This window comes from Syngnathus floridae, chromosome 21, assembly GCF_059516105.1.
Source record: "Syngnathus floridae isolate MCC-2025c chromosome 21, RoL_Sflo_1.0, whole genome shotgun sequence".
Taxonomy (NCBI): Eukaryota; Metazoa; Chordata; class Actinopteri; order Syngnathiformes; family Syngnathidae; genus Syngnathus; species Syngnathus floridae.
The window spans coordinates 4,972,509-4,993,505 of NC_142433.1; the positions used below are offsets into that span (position 1 = coordinate 4,972,509).

Below are 20,997 nucleotides of genomic sequence, written 5' to 3' on the forward strand. Positions count from 1 at the left end.
TGTATCACCCTCCCGCTCTAATTGACTTTCTCTCTTTGGAGAATGAGAAAGAAAAAAAAGTAATATACAAAATCCAATAGATGCCAAAGGTGTTGTTTTGACAGTGCGAGGAAGAAGGAGAGAACAAGTTGGCGTCTCATGACATGAGATGATAAATGTGTGGCAGAGGTGGAAATGGCTTCCACCTGATTTGATATGGAACTCTGCCTGTTCCTCTTCATATCAAAGTCTCAGTAACATATTCATTGGGGCTGTCAGACACGCTGCTTTATGAGCTCCCCCCTCCCCTTCCCCCCAACAGTCTTATCTCAAAAAGCCCACGAGCAACTTTTGGCATATTCGTACAGTTCATGCTGAGCGCTGGATAGCATGCACAAGCAAGGGGGAGGGGGTCCAAGTCACAGAAGAGCTGAGCTAAGGCTCTTGTTATATAAAAACATAACAGGTTTATCAAACGTGCTTGGGAAATCCACTGCCAAATTGTAATACATTATATATTCTTTGTATTTTTTTTTCCTAACCTTGAAAATGAAGGCATTGAATTTTCACAGTGAACGACAACTGCAAGAGAAATACAAAGAGACTGGAGGAGTCACAGAAAGTGCAGTCTATATAAACTGTGGGGGTTTGGGGGGGTCTACTTAAATGTACTTTTGGGGCACATTAAATAAACATATAGTCCCTATCAGACCATAATCAAAACAGTAATGCAACTCTACCCATTGGAAAAAAAAAACAGCAGCGAAATCCTCCTTTTCCCCAAAGCAAAGCTGTCCCAAATAAAAGTGGTCTGAAGCGGACCAAATCAGATACACACTCGACTACACAATTTCCCCGCTTGTGTATGGAAAGTCAGCCGAGGGTAAGCAGCTCGCGGTGATATAGGGAGGCTGGAGAAACCCCAGCTGACCTGGACTCTGCTGCATTATGAATCTTTTATGAACTCACCTCTGCAATCGGCTACAAAGAGACAGACCAAAAAAAAATCTCTAATTTACTCATTAATGAATTATTTGCAAAGATGTAAACATACCTCGAGCCCTAGCAACATGATGTTAAGATGTTTCGCAATTGGAATGCTTTTCATCCCTCAGCGGAGGTATGTTCAATTGTCCTCCAGGAACTAGTTGGGCGACCTTGGCTAACCTAGCTTAACTTGAAATAAAGAACAGAGATTTTTTCTGTGCGCTGCCAAAGAGTATGGCACATGACAGGCAATTACGCTTTGCGATGTCAGTCTGTTGAGGGGTCACTCCCGTCACCATTGTTGTCTCCTGTCCATTTTTGATAGACGTCTCTTTAGCGTTCCACCTCGGGATTATTAGCAACTGGAACAGAAACTCAATATGGGCTGGAAGGAAGAAAAAAAAAGAATGCAACTATGGCCGGAGAAGGTAAGGTGCGTTCAAAGATGACTTTTTAAGAGTGATTTATTCATGCCAATGTCTTTTGAATCCAATTTACATGCAGAGCACATTCATTCCCAGTTAGCCCCATGCGAGCCTTTCGTGACATTTCAAAGTGGGTGATGAAATCTTGAGTGACAGCAGAACACTGAATTCAAAGGACATTTAAGGTGGGTTAAAAAAAAAAAAAAAATGCTGTTTTTTCCAAATACGAGCCGGCGTTTTATGAATGTGGCATTCTTTTTTGTCGATCTTTGTCTCGGTAACAGCAGCCCATTTTTCAGTTCCCTACTGGCCGCTGGATCGGATCTCGTCTCGGCGATAAAGAGCAGAGAGAATTTGCAAAATAAAACAGGGGGGGAGCTTTTGTCCCCCGAGTCCCAATTAAAACTTCCTTTGGCGAATTGAAGGCTTTTTATCCCCACCCACCACCACCACATTGCCTAATAAACTACAGGAAAGAAATAGCAAAAGCCAGCTATCAGAAGTTACAAGCCAAGTGGAAGTGGACAGTTTCGGCCGGAAGACGTGGAGTGCAAATAAGCTATTAGTCACGCATCAGTCCGAGAATTATGGAATAATTTTAAATGTTAAAATGATGTCTTTAACACTGGCCGCTTATTTGCATCAACCCCGGGGGATCGTGTGGATTGAAGAGCCGTAACTTCAGAAGGGAAAATACTTTTTAAACATACATACATACATTAAAAAAAAAAACAGTTAAGCTACTTAGGTTGAACCAGTTAGTTGACTTTACGTTTAAAGCTAATCGCTAATCACATGTTTTGGGTATCTCGTCTTCCTTTGCTTATGAGCTGACACATTGACAGATTGCCATATTTCAAACAGAGTCAAAAATATTTGATCCAGTTGGGAACTGAAGGCAACACATGCATGGATATTTTTATTCACCCTCTGAATCCAGGGAAGAAAATTTCGTTGACTGATGTTGTGCCGCTGCACTTGTCTATATTTGGCCATGCACACGGCCCACTTGTTCTTCTTTAGCGATACACTTCAAGTACAGTTCAAGCTCAAAATTCCCACTTTGATGAAAGCCACGTGATTAGTTATGCTCGCGGCCGAGCATCGACGCTTTCTTCTATCTCGGCAAGCCAACATCTCAGTTTGTTGCGCCTGAGATTATAAAGTTTCCATCTGGACCAAAGCATCAGATTCAATTACAGAGTAACAAAGCCTAAAGCAGCACGAAATCCCATAACGTTCAATAACAGAATATGATTTAGCGTTTATAAGATAGTAGAATCGGCTAGTGTGCGACTTTAATTAAAAACCTTCTCCGGTCACTTTGGAGCTGTCTGTCAGTCAGATTTATTTCCTTTTGTATTATTTGTTGCAGTCAACGGAGTCAAATCGATAACTGGTGTTTTGTTATTCATGGCAGGTGAAGAAAATAATTTCGCCCCATTGAACCTTCCCAAACAGGATTGATTAGGTTGCATAAACACATTTACACGCTGGATGCTTCCATGTCGAATTGCCATTCAAAAACAGAATCGTTTGACTGAACGGACCGAGTGAACCAATTAAAAGTATCATAGATGAACTGAAAATGTTGTTATATAAGATGCTATGGCGACTACAAAGAGAGAATCACCGAGACGTATTTCTCCAAACATCACTCCAGCAACGGTGGAGCAACACTCCATCAGTTTGAGACTGGCATATTAACGACACTGATCCGCTGCTATTTCACTCTTGCGCTGATAAGACTCGCCATTGCTTCACATCAATGAAATCAGGGGCTATATCTCGCCTTGACTGGAACACGGGCATATTGTGAAATATAGAGGCAGGCATGCAAGCTGGGTCTGCAACAAAACGATAATAAATTGGTGGAGGTGTTGCGGCTAGGTGACAGACTGGATCAGATAATGCTGAAAGCATCCCTAACTGGATTCGAACATGGCCTGATGCACAAGTAGATTTTGGTTTTAACTTTTACTGCTACTGTATTTTCCGGACTATAAGGCACACCGGACTATAAGGCGCACCTTCAATGAATGGCCCATTATTAAACTTTGTCCTTATATAAGGCACACCGGACTATAAGGCGCACCATTCATTCATCATGTCAGATTTTTAATCCAAATCAAATCATTTTCCATTTTATCTTTTTTATTTCAACTTCAGAAGCAACAAATTACTGTATAATCACAAAATAATGATCCATAGTCTTTTTGATTCATGATTCATAGGCTTCAGCGGGCCACTTAAGATTGATTTCATGACACAATGCTTCGTGCTTGTTTAAAGTTTGGTCCATATATAAGGCGCACCGGACTATAAGGCGCACTGTCAACTTTTGAGAAAATTTTAGGGTTTTAGGTGCGCCTTGTAGTCCGGAAAATACGGTAATTTAATGGCCACTATGTTGTGTATGTATGATGAATAAATAAATGGTGATAAATAAATTGATAACTAGTTTTGAAATCAGGGACTTGTAAAAACTGTTCAAATATTCTAAAAAGATGAATGGTAATAATAATTGCCAGCAATATCTTTCATTTTTAATTTTAGTGTTGACACAAGTTGATGCAAAATTTGTCCTTGCGGGCCACATAAAATGATGTGGCGGGCCGTATCTGGCCCCTGGGCCTTAGGTTTGACACCCCTGCCTTAGTAGGAAGAGGTGAATGGGAAAACCCAATTTGTGCTTTTAATGTTGTAATATTCTAAGCTGGAAGTGAACATTCAACGCATGCTCCCTCGAGCTGCTCATTTGGCACTCGTCTGCTTGCGCGTAATTACAGTCGTGAGAGCGACATCCACACGGTGCCTTCTTGGTTTGTGGAAGGTATTACAAAAGGCATTTTGTGACTCAGGCTTCTGAAACCTGTCACTTAACATTAATTCACTTTCGTTCCTGCTTGACTTGTGACGGGACTGGCTGTCCCATGGGGAAGAGCTGTAAAGAGGAGAATATTGTTACTCCAGAAGTGGCAAAAGTACTCAGGCTATGTACTTAAATAGATACTTTATCGTATTTTCCGGACTATAAGGCACACTTAAAAACCAAAAATTTTCTCAGAAGCCGACAGTGCGCCTTATAGTCCAGTGTGCCTTATATATGGACCAAATTCCTAAATCTAAACTGGCCCGAAGCATTGTGTCATGAAATCAATCATAAGTGGCCCGTTGAAGACTATGAATCATGAATCAAAAAGACTATGGATCATTATTTTGTGATTATTAAGTAATTTGTTGTCTCTAAAGTTGAAATAAAAAAGATAAAATGGAGAATGATTTGATTTGGATTAAAAATCTGACATGATCCATTAATGGTGCGCCTAATATAAGGACAAAGTTTTAAAATGGGCCATTCATTGAAGGTGCGCCTTATAGTCCGGAAAATACGGCAGTTAAAAAAAATATATATCAAAAATTAAATAAGAGTCTGGCCAAGGTGAAGTCATTGAGTGGCCTGGAGAGAGATTCTGATTATGTCCAAGATGCTAGTCCGTCGTTTTTCTGAAAGCCTGAAGTTGACCTCCTTGACTCCCAAACCTTCAGCTAACAACCAACACAATCGGACCACCGAGCCGGATTTAGCAACATCATTATACTCGGCACACTTGTGTGAACACAAGGCCCCGCAGGCTTGCGATTCCTGATTTGCTACCCCGCTTGGGTTTATTTTCTACATCCCGCCTTTGTTTAGGACGGAAATTGCCTCCGAGATGCTCGCGGCCCGCTCGTATTACAGCCGAGGTGTTCTCTCTCCTCGAACGCACCTGAGGAGACACACGAGCATGAGTGCATATGCATGAAGTCCCTGATTTCCTCAACCTCTCGTTTCCTCGCCATTTCCTGCGCAGATGCTTCCATTACCTACACCAACAGAAAACCTGTTAGACATCCTGAGAGAGGTGTCTTGTTTGCCTGCACGGGGAACGCTCAGCATACTAACGAGGGCTCACACGGTGTCTCGGTATATGTGCTCCGCCACAGAAATGGGCTTGAATTATACATGCGTGTCAAACCTCAGCGAGCTTTGCGGGGAAGACAGTGAGAGAAAACAAACCATCAGAGGTCGGAGTTGGGCTTTGTAGTACGAGATGTCAATTACTTTTGTCGTCTCAAGTGTCCTCTGCTGATTCCACTTGTTGAGTTTGTGTGTCATGGTGAAGTTTGTTTACGATTAAATACTAATTTTATTGGATTCAGTATCGTTAGATTCTCTAAAACGACTTTCGATTAAAGTCGTCAAGCAGGGAAGGTGAGAAATCCCTTTCGGGTGTCAACTTCCATGTAACAATGAACAGTGAAAGTCTTTAATGCATGGATTGCGAAAGTCCCCGCCGCACAGCAGTGTGCCATAAACATATCCGAGCGCGTCGACACCACTTTGATCTGCCCACAATAGTCGAGTACTTTAGGGATAATGGTAAGATCACCTCTTCATCCCCCTCTCATCCACTCGGCATATCACTCTGGCAGAAGTCAATGAGCGAAGCATTGTGCAGAGAATCGATAGTAAGAAAGGGCAGCCCTGAAAGGAAAGCATGTGCGAGCCAATGGTTTGACCATTACTTGAATTACACCGTTCGATGCAAAATCAAAGGCGATATACTGAGGACATTATCCTTCATGAGACACGTTGGTAAAACGACGTTTTGCTGAGCGGTTTGAACCTGGCGACGGACATGGTGCTCCAAAAGGATCAGCTGTTTGCCATCTAGTATTCTATGAGGTCTTCTGGGATCTTTCTAACTATTTTCTATTACACAATTCAGGTCACAGGTGATAAAAGATAAGGAAAAAGACAAAATTCACAGGGGATGAGGATTGATCCCTGAGGAACACCCAAAAAGATTTATAATTGCCTATACCAAAAGATGCCACCATATTATTTTACTGTAAGTTAGATTTACATATCGAAAGTACTTTATGTGCTATGTTGTGTTATTGTAAGGAAAAAGACAAAACTCACAGGGGATGAGGATTGATCCCTGAGGAACACCCAGAAAGATTTCTAATTGCCTATACCAAAAGATGCCACAATACTATTTTAGCGTAAGTTAGATTTACACATCGAAAGTACTGTATGTGCTATGTTGTGTTATTGTACATTAGCTGTTAGCATTAAGCTAGCAGGCAAACATTGATTGTTTTTAACACACAACATACAGTTCTCGTACCTCAAATTGTCCTAGAGGAAATTCAAAGTAAAAATATGGCCAACCGATGGCTTGATGTGATATTTTCCCATTGTAATTCCAAGTTTAAAGTTCAGGTTGGCTTTGAATATTTTGTGTACAATTTAATGGCCATCCACATAGTGCAGCTGCCATGAAGATCACATTATCTATCCATCTGTGCTGTGAGGCTTGGCAATTTTTTATTCCGCAATTCCAGTGGCAATGTATTCATTTTTGAAACCTGATAGTGGCTTTTTCCACCAGCTGCAGCTCCCCTTTTAGTTAATGATAGTTATTTCTGTCCGGATAAATGCATCAAGCCCTTGTTTTATAAACATGCGGCGCGGCTCAAAAGTGACATTTTAAGGTACAAACATAAATGCTGAACTCTACTTTACATTGTATATTTCAGCAATTTTGTTTTACACCTGTCACAGGTGTCCAATTGGTTCCTGCCAATCATGTGCTTGCGCTTCTCTACTTTTAGAACATCATTTTTCTCTCCTTGAGATGCTTTTCAGAGAGATTCTGAAATCATAAGCAGAAGCAGTGACTTAATCCACCTCTTAATGCCCCTATCACGTCAATTTGAGATCAGATTAGTTAAATAAATAGCCCAATTGCTAACACAGTTTGAGTTCAATGTCCCAGCACTACTGATTGTAATGCAGTAATGATGATAACATTTAAAATTCCAACTGCATGAAGGTGCCAAGGCACAGTCAAAAACAAAAAGATGCATTTTTCCCCAGTCTTTCTTCTGCACTGAATTCCAAAGAAGGAACAATTGGATGCTAACTACTTTGAGCACACTGCGTATTATGTGTGTACTCAGGATCGCCTGACTTGCTTGCAAATTTGTCATTTCCAAAGCTAATCAGGTACGTGCTCAAGTGGAGAACACGCTGCAGCGCATCTCAGGCACCGATGCGCACTTTGACTTAGTAAAAGTCGCACGTGGAGGCAAAGGGAATTTAAACATATTCTAGGTCTTCTGGCAAATCATGACCTGAATTGACAAGAAGGAGAAAAGCTCAAACAGCCAATTAGCACGGCTGCTTGTTAAGACAGCTACTTAACACATTGTGTGTCAACGTGGCTTGGCCTTTCACAGCTGCTTTGGGGCTATTGATATGAATGCAGATCTGTGCACCAAGCGAGAAACAATACCCCCCCTCCCTTTCGTCATTTATGAAATCCTACGCAGAAGACATGAGGGTCAACTTAAGCACAAATAAAATCTGCTTAGGTTTGCGTCGGAGCAGACCAACCCACAATCTGCAGGAGAAGAGATCATTTGCAAACAACTCCCACATGCTTTAAAAACATTTAATAAACTTGGCAGAAGACACTTTTTGAAGTGTTGAAATGTCTGTTCTCATTCTCTCACTTCTTCAAATAAGACGCGAAGGGGCCCTGCGTCAAGCTGCTTGTCAGTTCTTCACTTTCACTTGAAGTTTACTGACATATAAATCATAGTATATTTTCACATCAAAATATTCACTCAAACGTGATTTTATCAAATAAAGTAAGAAACATGATGGCTGATAGAGAAGCAGGGGGGAAGTTCTTGAGACAGCAAAATGGGACGGCAAGTGAGATATTGGAGGTGAGAGGGCAACTCTGTGAGAGGCAAATCCACGACAAAACGGGGAAGCTGAGGAAGCAGCAGCTGGAAGTTGGAAGATGAGAGCATCGCTGATAAGCAAAAAGCTGGATAAAGATGGTGAGGAGAAAAAGAAGGTTGGTGAAAAGTGGAGAGGATATCCAAGGAGATAAGTCACAGGGGATTCGTCGCGGAAGACAAACTAGTCCAGGGAGGGAGGCGATGAGATGCCACATGGGAGGATGACACATCTTTTTCTCCAGAAAGAGAGGGAGGAAGATGCGAGCGAGGTCAGACGGCTCGCTGATTGACTGGCAGCAAGTACGCCTGTCATTCAGCATCCACTCACAATCCAGACGCGAGCTTAGCTTCTTCCGAAGGAACGAAGGGCACGCCGTTCGCTCACGACACAAGCACGAAAAATCTGCTTCAGTGCACTAATGGTATTTGTACTTCATTACTTTTCATTACTAGTGATTTCTAAGGAAAGTAGGAAAGTGCCCAACTGAAACTAAAAGAAAATACATTGCTGAGTGAACCTCAGATTTGTTCAACTGGGATGCTCCATGAATAAGGCACGGTGAAGTTAAACAAGCCCCAGGTTCTCCTCTAAATATGTAATTATTAATTACCACGTTGTTGAATCCAAACATCCACAATGCAGTGACAAAGTGTGGCTCGGCAGGCTGGTGGCGTTCAAGATGCTGCCAGACACAATATACCATCAAAACACCCCAGTACACTTGGCAAGGCCGATTAGTGAGTTTTTACTGCCCTCCAGTGGTCACAAGAGGTACTCTGTAGTTGTTTCTAACGCCACCGGTTCATACGGGGTTTTACCCCCATCTTGTGGTCAGAGAGGAGAGTGCTTGTAATGGAAACGTAACTATTTATTTATTTATTTATTTATTTATTTATTTATTTATTTATTTATTTATTTATTTATTTATTTATTTATTTATTTATTTATTTAATTGATGAAATCTCGAATATATCTGAATAAATCTGTCTCACTTTTTTTTTATTCTACTTTGACCTGACTTAACTGTACTGCATTTGAGTTTTTTTTTTTTTTTTTTTTTTATAGGTGGTACTTGGTGTGAAAAATTTAACTGCTGCTCTAAATTGTCCATAGACAAATAATCAATTAGACCGATGTGCATATAAGTTGGAGCTTTTTGGTTCGACAAAATTCACTGACTGAAAAATGAAAGAATTTTTTTTTTAATTCTCTTTTAATATTTAAGTTGTTAAACACTGCAAAATACACGGTTGGGAATGGCATGTAGCAGCATAGCCTTTGGGGAATCACTGCGGAAATATTTTGTGTGTAGACAATGGATCAGAACAGATTAATTCATGTATGTCTTTTGCATATATTCATTTGCGTATCAAATATTTATGACAATAAGCATATTTGTATTTTCAAATGAGTGCAAGCGCCATCAGATATTCAAGACGTACACCTCATTAGAGAAACAGAACCACGAGCCAACATGCATTTTTAAAGTCCACAATGGCAACTGAAGAGTTTTGTGGCCTCCATTAGCTTCGCATGGGGTGCGTTCTTCCTGCTTTCTACTTTGCTCTCATTGGATATTTATTACGTCCAGTCAAAACAATGGAAGGATCTAATTTCACTTAAGTGATTCACAAACTCTTATTTCTTGGTCATCCTGTGGCGTCAATTGACTAGCAGAGCAATTCAGTACACTTCCACTAGGTGGCAGAAGATTCAATTAACCTAATGTAGTCCATCATTTAAACTTAACATTTTTGTTTGAGGTTGTGCTGTGAGTAAATACACATTACACATGATACAAGAGTAATCAAATATATTTAACAAGAGTAGCTAATATTAATGCATTTAAAATATAATGGCCTTCTATCTTCAATATCATTTTCTCTACCAAAACAGGTGCTTTGCTCCTAAAAGAAAAGCTTTTATTCCTGCTGTGTTCAATAACGTGATCAATACAGCATAACATGTTTTCAAAATGCCTGAGTTAAGAAACTCAAATGGACGGCGACTGTTTCAGTGGATGGAAATGTTTACTGGCAACAGGAAGCTCTTGGGGGCTCCAATCCATTAGCTGCACAGTGCCGCCCCTCGCTCGCATCCTTCAACATGTGACTTGCAACAAATCCAGAAAGCCTTCAAGCATATTCTTGTTTTCGGTCACGGTTGAGATTTTGACGCCTATTGTGTGATGCCTGATATCAATCTTTAAAAAGTTTCCAGAAACTGCGATTTTGTGCTCATAGCGAAAGAATCAACAATCATTGTGAAATAAGATGTCAGTATCAAAAGAGTAATTCAACTTTAGGTGTTTATTTTATTTTTTTTCAGATTTTCACGCATCAGTCTATAAAGCAATCACTTTGACCTCACAATAACCTCACGATTGAAGCGGTAAACAACACGTCCCAAAAGTTCCAAGGAAAGGCCGGAACATAATAAATATCACATGAGGATGGGTCATGAGTTGAAGTAAGTTACCGCCAAGAATTACAAAACAGGATAAAAATAAATCCAGTTAACACTTGCTTGCATTAAAATTCTCATTCAAAGATAGGTCAAATTCTGAACAACTAATTTAATGTGAGCTTTGTCTTCTTTTTTGTGTGTGCAATGTCGTATGTGAGCAGGAGAGGGAGCCATTCAAATGGATCTGCGTGTTGGCCCAAATCCAAATGATCGGATGTTCTATAGCTGTGAGTCATTTTGCAGCACCACGTCGTCCTGTTCTTTGCACGCGGTGCTGACTCACCCTCCAACAAGGGAAGGTCACAAACACACGCCCAGTGCGTGTGTGGGACGCGCACAACTTCCGTTACAGATAAGCAAGGGTCATAGATTGTGTTGCAAACGTTACCTTTGAAAAAGTAAGCTTAACATGTTGCTTTACTCATTACGTTAAGATAAAAGTAGTTACACTACTGATAGCTCGCTTTAGTCTATTTCAATACTTAATTGAAATTGCACTTTAACAGTGAAGTTTTAAGAGCATGTTTATTTTAATTAAGAACAAAATAAAGGAGTCTTTTTATCACTTAAGATAATAAGGCAGTCTGTTTTGGCCTGACACATTGAACACAACGGGGATCAATGGGGGTATTTATTCTCTGCTGTTAGAATTAGTAATCCCCGTAATTTTGCAAAGGGGAGGGGGTAACCTATTCAAACTGCGTGTTGATCGTGGCTGACGTCAGAGCCTCTGACTCAGAGGTATCGGTTTAAACTGGGAATAAATATGGACAACGTTTTATCATAGATTACCGTATAGTGTTAATTTATAGCATTATTTGACTGTTTTTTTTGTATTAGTATTTTTTAACTATTTTGCAGTCTGGTGTGACAGTTGTGTGTTTTAGATTGGACTCACGCTAAAACTGGAACGTTTCCTCAGTCGTGTAAAAATGAAAAATAGTTTTAATGTTCAATACGACGATTTTAGTTGTATGTTTATGAGTTGTCGTCCGATGACGCAAAACAAACTAGATAATGTGAGCTTTCTGGAACTGACGTCACGGAGCCGGATTCTTTTTACGTCGTACTGACGCCAGACATCTCGTGCTACATTTGAGGTCATCGTAAACGCCGTTTTCCGGAATTGAATATGCGAAAAAACAGCTTGAATTTGCTTTACACAAGCACCCTTCGACTTTAATAAACAGCATTGTATAGCAGCATACGTGTTTCAATAGTTTATTGTGTTATTTTGATGATCCAGGCTATTTTATCGTTTCACATTCCACATCCACATATTTATTTAATCGGGTGTTTATCACTCACTATACGTGGAAACAATCAAAATATATGTGTGTAAGACAGATATACGACTAGACGATAAAAACAGGTATTGGAAAACAGAAAATAACTCGAGCAGTGATTGGATTTCTCTCGCCGGTTCCTGACACACCAACATTTCCGATCGCCATGAAAGTAACCACCAAGCAAGGTTCCTCCCTGAACAACAGACGAAGCTGCCACATTGAAGAGGAACAAAAAGGCAACTTGACAGCGCTTTCTGCACTCGCTCCCCTTTCTCCGGGCTAGTCACTGGATTTCAATGTTCATCCTGCGCTTTGTGAGTATACCAAATAACGAACGAAAAGTGTCATATTTGTACATGTCAGCTGCCTTGTAGTTTCGAGCCGCGCTACACATTGACTTGCACGGAGATTAGCATTAGCAGTTAGCTCAAGTAAGTTCAAAGTGTGCACTATGCAGCCACGTTAACCTTAGCATGTAGCTGTTAGCGGCGATCGCTTGACACGATCGTGTCTCCGTGCTTTTGTGTTTAATCTGAACGTCTTGAGATAAAACCGTGCCAAACAGAGTGTTTTTGCACAATCGCCGCGATCTTTATTAAGAAATACGTTAAAAAAAAGTGTCGAGAGTGGAGCTAGCCTGCTAGCTAACGATGCTAAGTTTCTTGCTATCAGGATCTGGGGCAATGAAGAGGGCACGTTTACGGTCACGACGAACAGAAATTAACAGTATCCTCAGGGTATTGTTTTTCATCGAAGCAGATCTGACACGGTCTTATCATGCTGTAATTGTCTAAACAGGATCAAGGCTGTCCGTTCCACTTATTTGAGTCAACAAATGATGAAGATAACGCTAGCCATTAGCTCAGGGGTGTGGGGGGGGGGGACTAGCCTTTCCTCGTGAACTTACAATCAGAAGTCGATTGCTTAGATTTGCTTGATATTTCACGTTTTGATATGCACATGCTGAATTTGGTGTGCAGGTGAGTGTTTTGTGCTTGTCTGCGATCACGAGCTCGGATAAAATGTGCAGCTAGCTGGCGATCGAGCTAACTGCCTTCCGCCCTTTGTGGCAAATCTTGACCCGGGACACGTTTGACTTATTTCGTGTCATATTTGTCACTATATCACGTTTATGTGTTAACACGTTGGAAAACCTTAGACCTGGAAGAACGCACGATTATCGTTTCAAGTCGCAAATCTGCAGCCCCGCTAGAAGAAAAGTGCATAAAATTCCAAAGATTCATCGATTGCCATGACACCAGCTTTATCAGATAGAACATTTAAATAGCATTCCGGTGGTGTGAGTAACATTTTCCTGAAATAAATATTTTTAAAAATCTATCCCTCTTTAAAACCGGTGAAAATGCACCGCTGGCCAACGGCTTAACTCAAAGACAATCGGGGTCAAATTTTGAGGTGTGCCCTTTTTTGTTGAACGGTACCGATAACAATTCCTAAAGTTAGTGAGAAATGGTGTGAAATTAATAATATAACCCATGTACTTGCTCTTCTGAGAAAAAGTAGTGATAAAGATTCTGGCAACCTCACTTAAACCCGATTATTGTCGATGTGCTGAAATCTAGTCTCCACCTCTTGTGCACTAAGTGTGTCTTTACAATCATGTAAAATGGTAGTCATAAAGAACGCGGGCATATAGCCATGTTGCGGGCTGAGGTGAAAGGAGGAAATGTACTTGGAGAGGAAGTTGACTCGAGCAGCTGTGACACTAAAGGCCCAGCGCATTCCCATGCCTCTCGGTTTTCAGTGTATGACCTTCCAACGGAGTCCCCCTGGTCAGCAATCATTTCTGAAGTGTAGCTTACGATACTGGATATGAGCATTGAGGATGGAGAAGAAGAAAAAATGGTGTAGTCTCAGCTCAGTTTAAAAGTATGCAAATCAACCGCTACTGTTGTTCTGAGACCTTTAAACCGATGTTCTCACCTTAGACAATAACAGCTTAACCATCCGAGAGGTACGAGCATATCATTCATCACATCCTGTAACTAAGTGACTGTCACAGAATGCTTGGTTAGGCTGTAACTAACTGCGGATGTGTTTGCGACTTACGCAATACACATTATGTAATTCAACGAAGAGTACAGTAAAAAAATATTTGAATTTCCAAATTCGCTTTGATTCCGTGCTGGAAGATTTTAAAGCCACCTTTTTTTAGTTCTTTCCGGTAAGCAAAAGGCCGGAGAGAATTAATGGTAGCCATAGCCACCTGGTGCGTTTCATCGGCGCCACGTTGGTTAATGAATCATGCCCTCGTTGGCGCAACGTTCGTTTACGGTTGTTGCCACAGCGCCACGATAGACTGACCGAGCAGCGCTGGCGCTGTCTGACATACTGGCGGCGACTCTCGATGCTGCTGCATCACGGCCACCTGCTGACACTGAAGCGACAGGTAGGGAAAGGCGCTGCAATCTTCTCGAAAACGCCATTTTCGCCCTGAACATTTTTCCAGTGCAATGAGCGCGGCGTGTCGCCGGTGGCCTTTACTTTTCCAGGCAGCGTCGGCGATTCGGAACGACCCTCGCTGAGAAGCGACGGGGTCGTTCCACCAGAACAAAGCCGTATTTTCCCCGTTGCCGTGGCGATGTTTGCCCCCACGCTATTCCTCTTCATATCCTCGAGGAGCTTATTTAACGCGCGCAAATGTGTGACTCCTCTCCGCACGACCTCCAGATGACGCCTTTGATAGCGACGCTCGCACAGTCGTCCTTTTCATGAGCTTTTAAAAATTCCCAGATTAATGTGGAAGAGTAACAAGCTGCTGTGAGCCGCCGCTGCCGCCGTGAAAACTTGTGCCGTCGGCTATAAAGTTTGGCTCCTGTGAATGTTTCGAAAGCAGCATGCGCTTCACGGGGGATACCTAAATTCCCCACGGACGCATTTGTTACCACCACTGAGATTATTGTTGGTATAGCAACAACCCCCCCTCCTCCTCCCCATGTGGCTGTCAGAAGGCCAAGTTGGTCTCTAAATGTCAGTAGAAATAAAAAAGCATGTCGCAGCGGGGCTAAGCAACCCTTGAGCAACAATGCGAGCTTAAGAACTTTCTCAGTCTGACTTGGAAGCCAAATCTTTGGTCTTTCCGTGCTGTCATTCTGGTTTGGACGTCTGTTAACGTGCGTGTGTGTGTGTAAGGAGGGGAGGCAAGTTAATACACAACCGTCCCTTAGTTACATGAAAAGACAAACACGCGCGCTCGCAAGCGTGAAACTTGTTCCTCAAACTTCTTAGAAGTCTCTTTCGAAGCAAGAAAAAAAAGAAACTAATCTTCAAAATGCGGAAGTAACAATATTAACCTGTATTTGCATTTTTTTTTTTTGGGTTTCAGTAATTTGACTAGCTTGCCTAGGAAATGTAATTCTGTTATCTGGAAATGATTTTGTTGTCATTCGAAGACAAAATTGTGGCAATGTCAACAGGTGGCAGGTGTGGGCACGATGTAGGCCAGAGGTCTCGCAGCCTTTATCTGCACCGAGCGACTCCAAGGAGAACCTCACTCATCCCCTCCCTCCCCTCTTTGTCTACTTACTTGTCAAAGCCGCCGTTTGGCCTCATTGAGTCAGCAAATTAGCGCTTAGTCTGGTCATGCCCGGTCTGGATCCAGACAAAATGGCCCCATTCCTAGAAAACTTTCGTAAATACGTGTTTTTGACTCGGCGGTGACCTGTGTCACTGTCACCTGCGCGTTCTTTTTCCGCCCCCTCCCGGCCCGAGATAAGCGCGGCCCCTTATCGGGCTAGCGCGACCTCGTCGGGCTCTCTCACAATCCATTCTCTGTTCTCTTCAGTCACTGTTGAGGCCAGCTGATTTGGGAAACCCTCCACAAATCTGATTGCGTCCCCCCCCCCTCGCTTTCCACCCTGTCACACACACACATACAGAATTGGTTGGCCCCTCCCTTAACAGTAAAGCATGTGGTCAGCGCCAAGGGAAGTTCGCCCAAGGGACCTTTCACTGAGCTCAGCTGACCTCTGTCCCAGTTTTATTTTTACTGTATGAGAGCTTGTGTTTTATGGGCATTCATTTATCAATACCTGCCACCTCTAGAGAATTGGGGTTAGCCCTTTAGCAATGGTGTTTTTCATTAAAAATGTATTAAAAACAAATAGTGCATCCAATGTCCCTTTTGACAATTTTGTTCCTCTAATCAGAGCAGCAGTTTTTGTAAAACGTTGAGCGCGAGAGACACGGAAGCCTTCGAAGCGTGGGAGTGGAGCCTCCTCTCGTTTGAAGCTTTGCCCACCCTGTAATCCTCACCTTGTGACTACAGGCCTGTGACACCATGCTGAAGTCCAAGCTTGCAATTCCCGTTCCCACTTAACTAGTGTCATGCAAGTCCCCCCCCACCACCACCACCCCCTTGTAAATTAAGCAGAGTCCGTCATGGTGGCTGCAGCTTCTTATTATTATTTATTTTTACACTAGCACAAATTTCAACTCTGTGGCCTTTGTGTGAATAATTTCTAAATCTTGTCTCTCTTTTCTCGACAGGCTTTCTGTGTTAACTTGGGCCGTACCTATATGGCGTGTGTGAGCGGGGAATTTTGCCAGGCACAGCACCTCGCCGCCGTGGAGAAGTGAATCGGCTGCCCCGCCCCGAAAGACTACGCTGCCCGCAAGCCCCCTTGATTGGCCATTGTCCTCGGAAGCGTTGACTTTTGGAATCATTTATTAAAAAAAAAAAAAAAAGCCCACCTGGATAACGTACGCGTGGTCCTCGCCCCGACTGTCCCCCCGCCAATACGCCAACTCTTTGCTTTCTGCTTTCTCTTTGAACAGCCAATCACAAACAGCTCTCCTGAATGGGGTAAAGTGACTCTCGGATAGTTTCTCCATCTTTTTCTTTTTTTTTTGTTTGGCATTTTGACTTTGTATTGTTTTTACTTTTACATACCGAGGTTTCGTTGGACTCGTTTTTGTCCCTTCCTCCCCCCCCCCTCGTCCTCTGTTTGCATCAACCTCATCACCTCCTTGTCGTCCCTCCTTTTATTTACTCAGCCGCAAATCTCCCTTTTCTTGACTTTTTTTTTTTGTTTGTTTGGTAAGAGTTTTGCATTGTAATTGTTTATTTCCTTCAAGCCGTCTCGCCAACATGAACCGCCCCGCTGCAGTCGAGATAACCTACGAGTGCATGAGGTTCCTCATCACCCACAATCCCACCAATGCCACCCTTAACAAGTTCACCGAGGTATGTCCGCCGACGCTTTTCTTCACATAAACGCACTTGTTTACGACTGGTCTGGCATTTTTATTTTACACCCCGCCAGGAGCTAAAAAAGTTTGCGGTGCACACACTGGTGAGAGTGTGTGAAGCCACCTACGACAAGGCTCCGGTGGAGAAGGAAGGGATTCAGGTTTTGGTAAGAGATGATTCTTAATGACTTTGTTAGATCAGATTTAAATCTTTTCTTTTTTTGTCTGTAAAGGACTGGCCGTTTGATGACGGAGCCCCTCCCCCAACCCACATTGTGGACGACTGGCTCAAGCTGCTCAACACCAAGTTTCGAGAGGAACCCGGCTGCTGCATCGCCGTGCATTGTGTGGCAGGGCTCGGCCGGTGAGTCCATAAAAAGGGGGAGGGGGGGGTTGACATTTGCGGCCTTACGCTCCAGGCAGGCAGCCATGCCTTTTAATATGGCAACTGCCATCATGGCGTCATCGCGTTTATACTCGCCAGTTGCTACAACAACGTTCAACACGCAGGAGTTATTTTTAGCGGTATTTGTTTTGGCCCCGACATCAGTGAGGCGAGATGTAAATGGCAAGACCAACACGCGAAAGGAGCACGCACCCGCGTTCGTTCGGTGTCTCATCAGCAGCTCGCTTTTTTTAGCTTCTCGAACTGGAGTAGTGTCAAGGCTAAAAGCCCCCCCCCCCCCCCCCCCCCCAAACCATTCGCATGTGATTTGATGGGCGGTCATGAGGTTGTGTTGGCTTAAGTGCGTGCGTGTGATGCACTTACTCACTTCCACGAGCAGCGGGGCAGAGAATTTCACACGCGTTTAAAAATAATTTGAGAAAAAGACAAAACGAGCCTGAAAATAAAGAAGCACATGATGTGTGCAAGTGAGTACAAATCGGAAAAAAAAAAATCTTCTGACCCCACCAAAAGCACATGTAAGTCCAATCGGATGTTTGGCCTTTTTGCATTCTGAATGTTGTGTAACTGTCACTCTTGGTTGGGAGCTTCACTTGTTCTTTTTGAGCGCCTCGGTTGGAACTATTTGACACTGATTACTTTTCTCCTCTACCATTTTATGATTCTCTTCCCCTTTTTCGCCGCCCCGCAGCTTTCCATCTCTCCGTTCTCACATTCGGCCTCGAATTCTACCCTGCGGGAAATTTGCTTCGCCAAGCGTTGCGATTTGACCCAGCCGTGAAGCTTTTATTTATTTCTTTTCCCCGAGATATTATTCCTCGTCGTAGCGTAAACCCGCTGGCCCAGCAAGGCAACGCGAACCCTCGCACCCCCTGTTGATTTCCCAGGCCGGTTTCTCAGGTTGAAACAGCCAAGCACCAACAAAGCCATGCAAGCTTCGGCATTTAATCTTATCTTCTCCTTGTGTCTCCCCTCACCTTGCGCCGCGTCCGATTGGTCCACCTCCCAGCGCTCCTGTCTTGGTGGCCTTGGCTCTCATCGAGAGCGGGATGAAGTACGAGGATGCCGTGCAGTTCATAAGGCAGTAAGTTGTTGGAGAAATGTCAAAAAGTACGATCTGGTCTCTAAACACCGCTAACTTTTTTTTTTTTTTGTACCCTTGTCTCCTTCAGGAAGAGGCGCGGGGCCTTCAACTCCAAACAGCTTCTTTACCTCGAGAAATACCGACCGAAAATGCGTCTGCGCTTCAAGGACCCCAACGGCCACAGCTGTTGCGTGCAGTAAAGCCAGCCAAGCCCACCAGCACCTACCTGCCTATGCACCTCGAGCGGGAGCGTGGAGGGTGAAATTAGAGGAGAGAGAGAGGGCGCTGTGTGTAATTGTTGTGATGATTTGTAAACATGCTTAATTGAACAGAGAACAAGCGAGTAATCGAATGAAAGGAATTGCAACGGTGGGGGTCCACCAGCCGAACCAGCAAAGCACACAGACGGGGCCCACCTACCGGTTCTACTCTCAACCACGGCCCAAATATAGTCCATCCTGTTGTTTTATTTTATATTATTTTGCTTTTTTTTTTTTTTTTTTTCTCCCCCACCTCATTTCATCGTGGGATATTATACTTCCTTTTTGTGTTTTTTTTTGTTTTTTTAAATTTTACACATACAGTGGTGATGAAAGGATGCAATATGAAATCAGATTTTTATTCCTGCAAATTAATTTTATGATTGGAATAGATTAATGTATCTTATAAAACGTTTTTAACCTCTTGTGACTGTCCATGTTGGGATGTTTTTCCTCACTCGGCGCACCAAGAATTGCAGTCATGTTTTTCCCCCTTTTTAACTTGTTTGAAGTCACTTTCATTTTTAAGCTTCACAGAGTTTGAGTATGTCTGCGATATTTATTCACATGATGATCCGTTTGGGAGTTGCAAGAGGGCAAGGACACTGGGTTTTTTTTTTTTTTTTCCTCAATCTTTATTTTTCATTCTTTTGAGAGCCATGTCTTTATTTTAGTTCTTTTTTTTTTTTTTCTTGGAGTGCAATAGTCTGTCCACCTCAGTAAAGCCCACCGAACTGCTGTGACAGCCTGCACACATGCACATTCACCATTCCACATCAGTTGCGCAACCTCTACAATTGGTACATTTTTTTTCCACAATGACCATAGGACTCCCCTTAAGAGGCACACACAGCCTGAAGACCCCCCCTCCTAACCTGAAAGGCAAAAAGTGTAAGAATGAAAATGGTCAGGGTTTTTTTTTATTCCCATTTTGAAAACATCCCCAATTCGTATTTGTTCTTGAAAGAAAATTAAATTGAATAAAAAGCAGTCTTGTGTCTTCATTGCATAAGTTGTTTGCAAAAGGTGAGGTTAGAATCTGCCCAAAAAATTTTCAACTTGAAGTTTGTTCTTTGTTTATTCTTTTACATGTTAGTAGATAATACCCTACTTTGACATTCAAAATATATAAACTGTTGAAAAGTAGTCAGATTACTTCATCAAGGAAAGTAAGATTAGATTACAGATATGTTTCATATCAATAAAATGATCAATATTTCTTAAGTGAAGCAAATTGATACAAAACAGTTATTTGTCAGTTTGTTTTGTAGCTTTGACTGTATGAGGCAGGGGTGTCGCACTCCAGTCCTCAGGGCTGCATTCCAACATGTTTTCCAAGATTCCCTCGTTAAGTGCACCTGTGGCAAAAGTTAGGCTCTGGCAGACCGTGAAAATGTACCAATCTTTTCACGCAGGTGTGTTTAACGAGGGTAACTTGGAAAACATATTGGAACGCGGCCTCGAGGACTAGAGCTTGACACCTCTGACCTTTGACCATGATATTTCCCTAATAAAGTGGGCTGTTATTAGGTACACTTGAAAATGGTGGTGTACCTAATGGAGTGTCCAAGTAAATGTCACAGATCCAACAGCCAATTATCAAGTGGGGGTGAGGGCGGGTGTGGCACCATCTAGTGTCCGAGTGACGTAGGTACACCTGTAAATGGCGGCGTACCTAATGGAGTGTCTGTGTGATTCCCTCGTTAAGTCAGGGTTAGGGTTAGGGTTAGGGTTGGTTCAGGGTTAGGGTTAGGGTCAGAGTCAGGGTCAGTCAGGGTCAGGGTTAGGGTCAGGGTTAGGGATTAGGGTTAGGGTTAGCGTCAGGGTCAGGGTTAGGGTTAGGGTTAGGGTTGGTTCAGGGTTAGGGTTAGGGTCAGGGTTAGGGTCAGTGTCAGGGTTAGGGTTAGGGGTTAGGGTTAGCGTCAGGGTTAGGATTAGGGTCAGGGTTAGGGTCAGGGTCAGGGTTAGGGTCAGGGTTAGGGATTAGGGTTGGCATCAGGGTCAGGGTTAGGGTTAGGGTTAGGGTTGGTTCAGGGTTAGGGTTAGGGTCAGGGTCAGGGTCAGGGTCAGGGTCAGTGTCAGGGT

General features: G+C 42.8%; 2 protein-coding genes across 3 annotated transcripts in view; both read left to right on the forward strand.

Annotated features, from left to right (window-relative positions):
• Positions 1-11,056, forward strand: part of col9a2 (procollagen, type IX, alpha 2) — a 224,811-nt gene extending 213,755 nt beyond the window's left edge. Inside the window, exons 38-41 of one of the 2 annotated variants that reach the window (XR_015854780.1) lie at positions 1,292-1,394; positions 1,471-1,576; positions 10,525-10,665; positions 10,824-11,056. The gene's annotated coding sequence lies outside the window, so the exon portion shown is untranslated. The remainder of the gene's footprint in view (positions 1-1,291; positions 1,395-1,470; positions 1,577-10,524; positions 10,666-10,823) is intronic. The other variant, XR_015854782.1, reaches the window with a different exon arrangement.
• Positions 11,057-11,855: 799 nt separating this feature from the next.
• ptp4a2b (protein tyrosine phosphatase 4A2b) lies at positions 11,856-19,902 on the forward strand. Its single transcript, XM_088364445.1, has 7 exons — positions 11,856-12,265; positions 16,461-16,776; positions 17,049-17,157; positions 17,237-17,329; positions 17,396-17,526; positions 18,578-18,652; positions 18,741-19,902. Exons 2-7 carry the CDS (start codon positions 16,772-16,774, stop codon positions 18,850-18,852), a joined length of 525 nt encoding a protein of 174 aa, XP_088220571.1. The 5' UTR covers positions 11,856-12,265; positions 16,461-16,771; the 3' UTR covers positions 18,853-19,902.
• Positions 19,903-20,997: the final 1,095 nt, after the last annotated feature.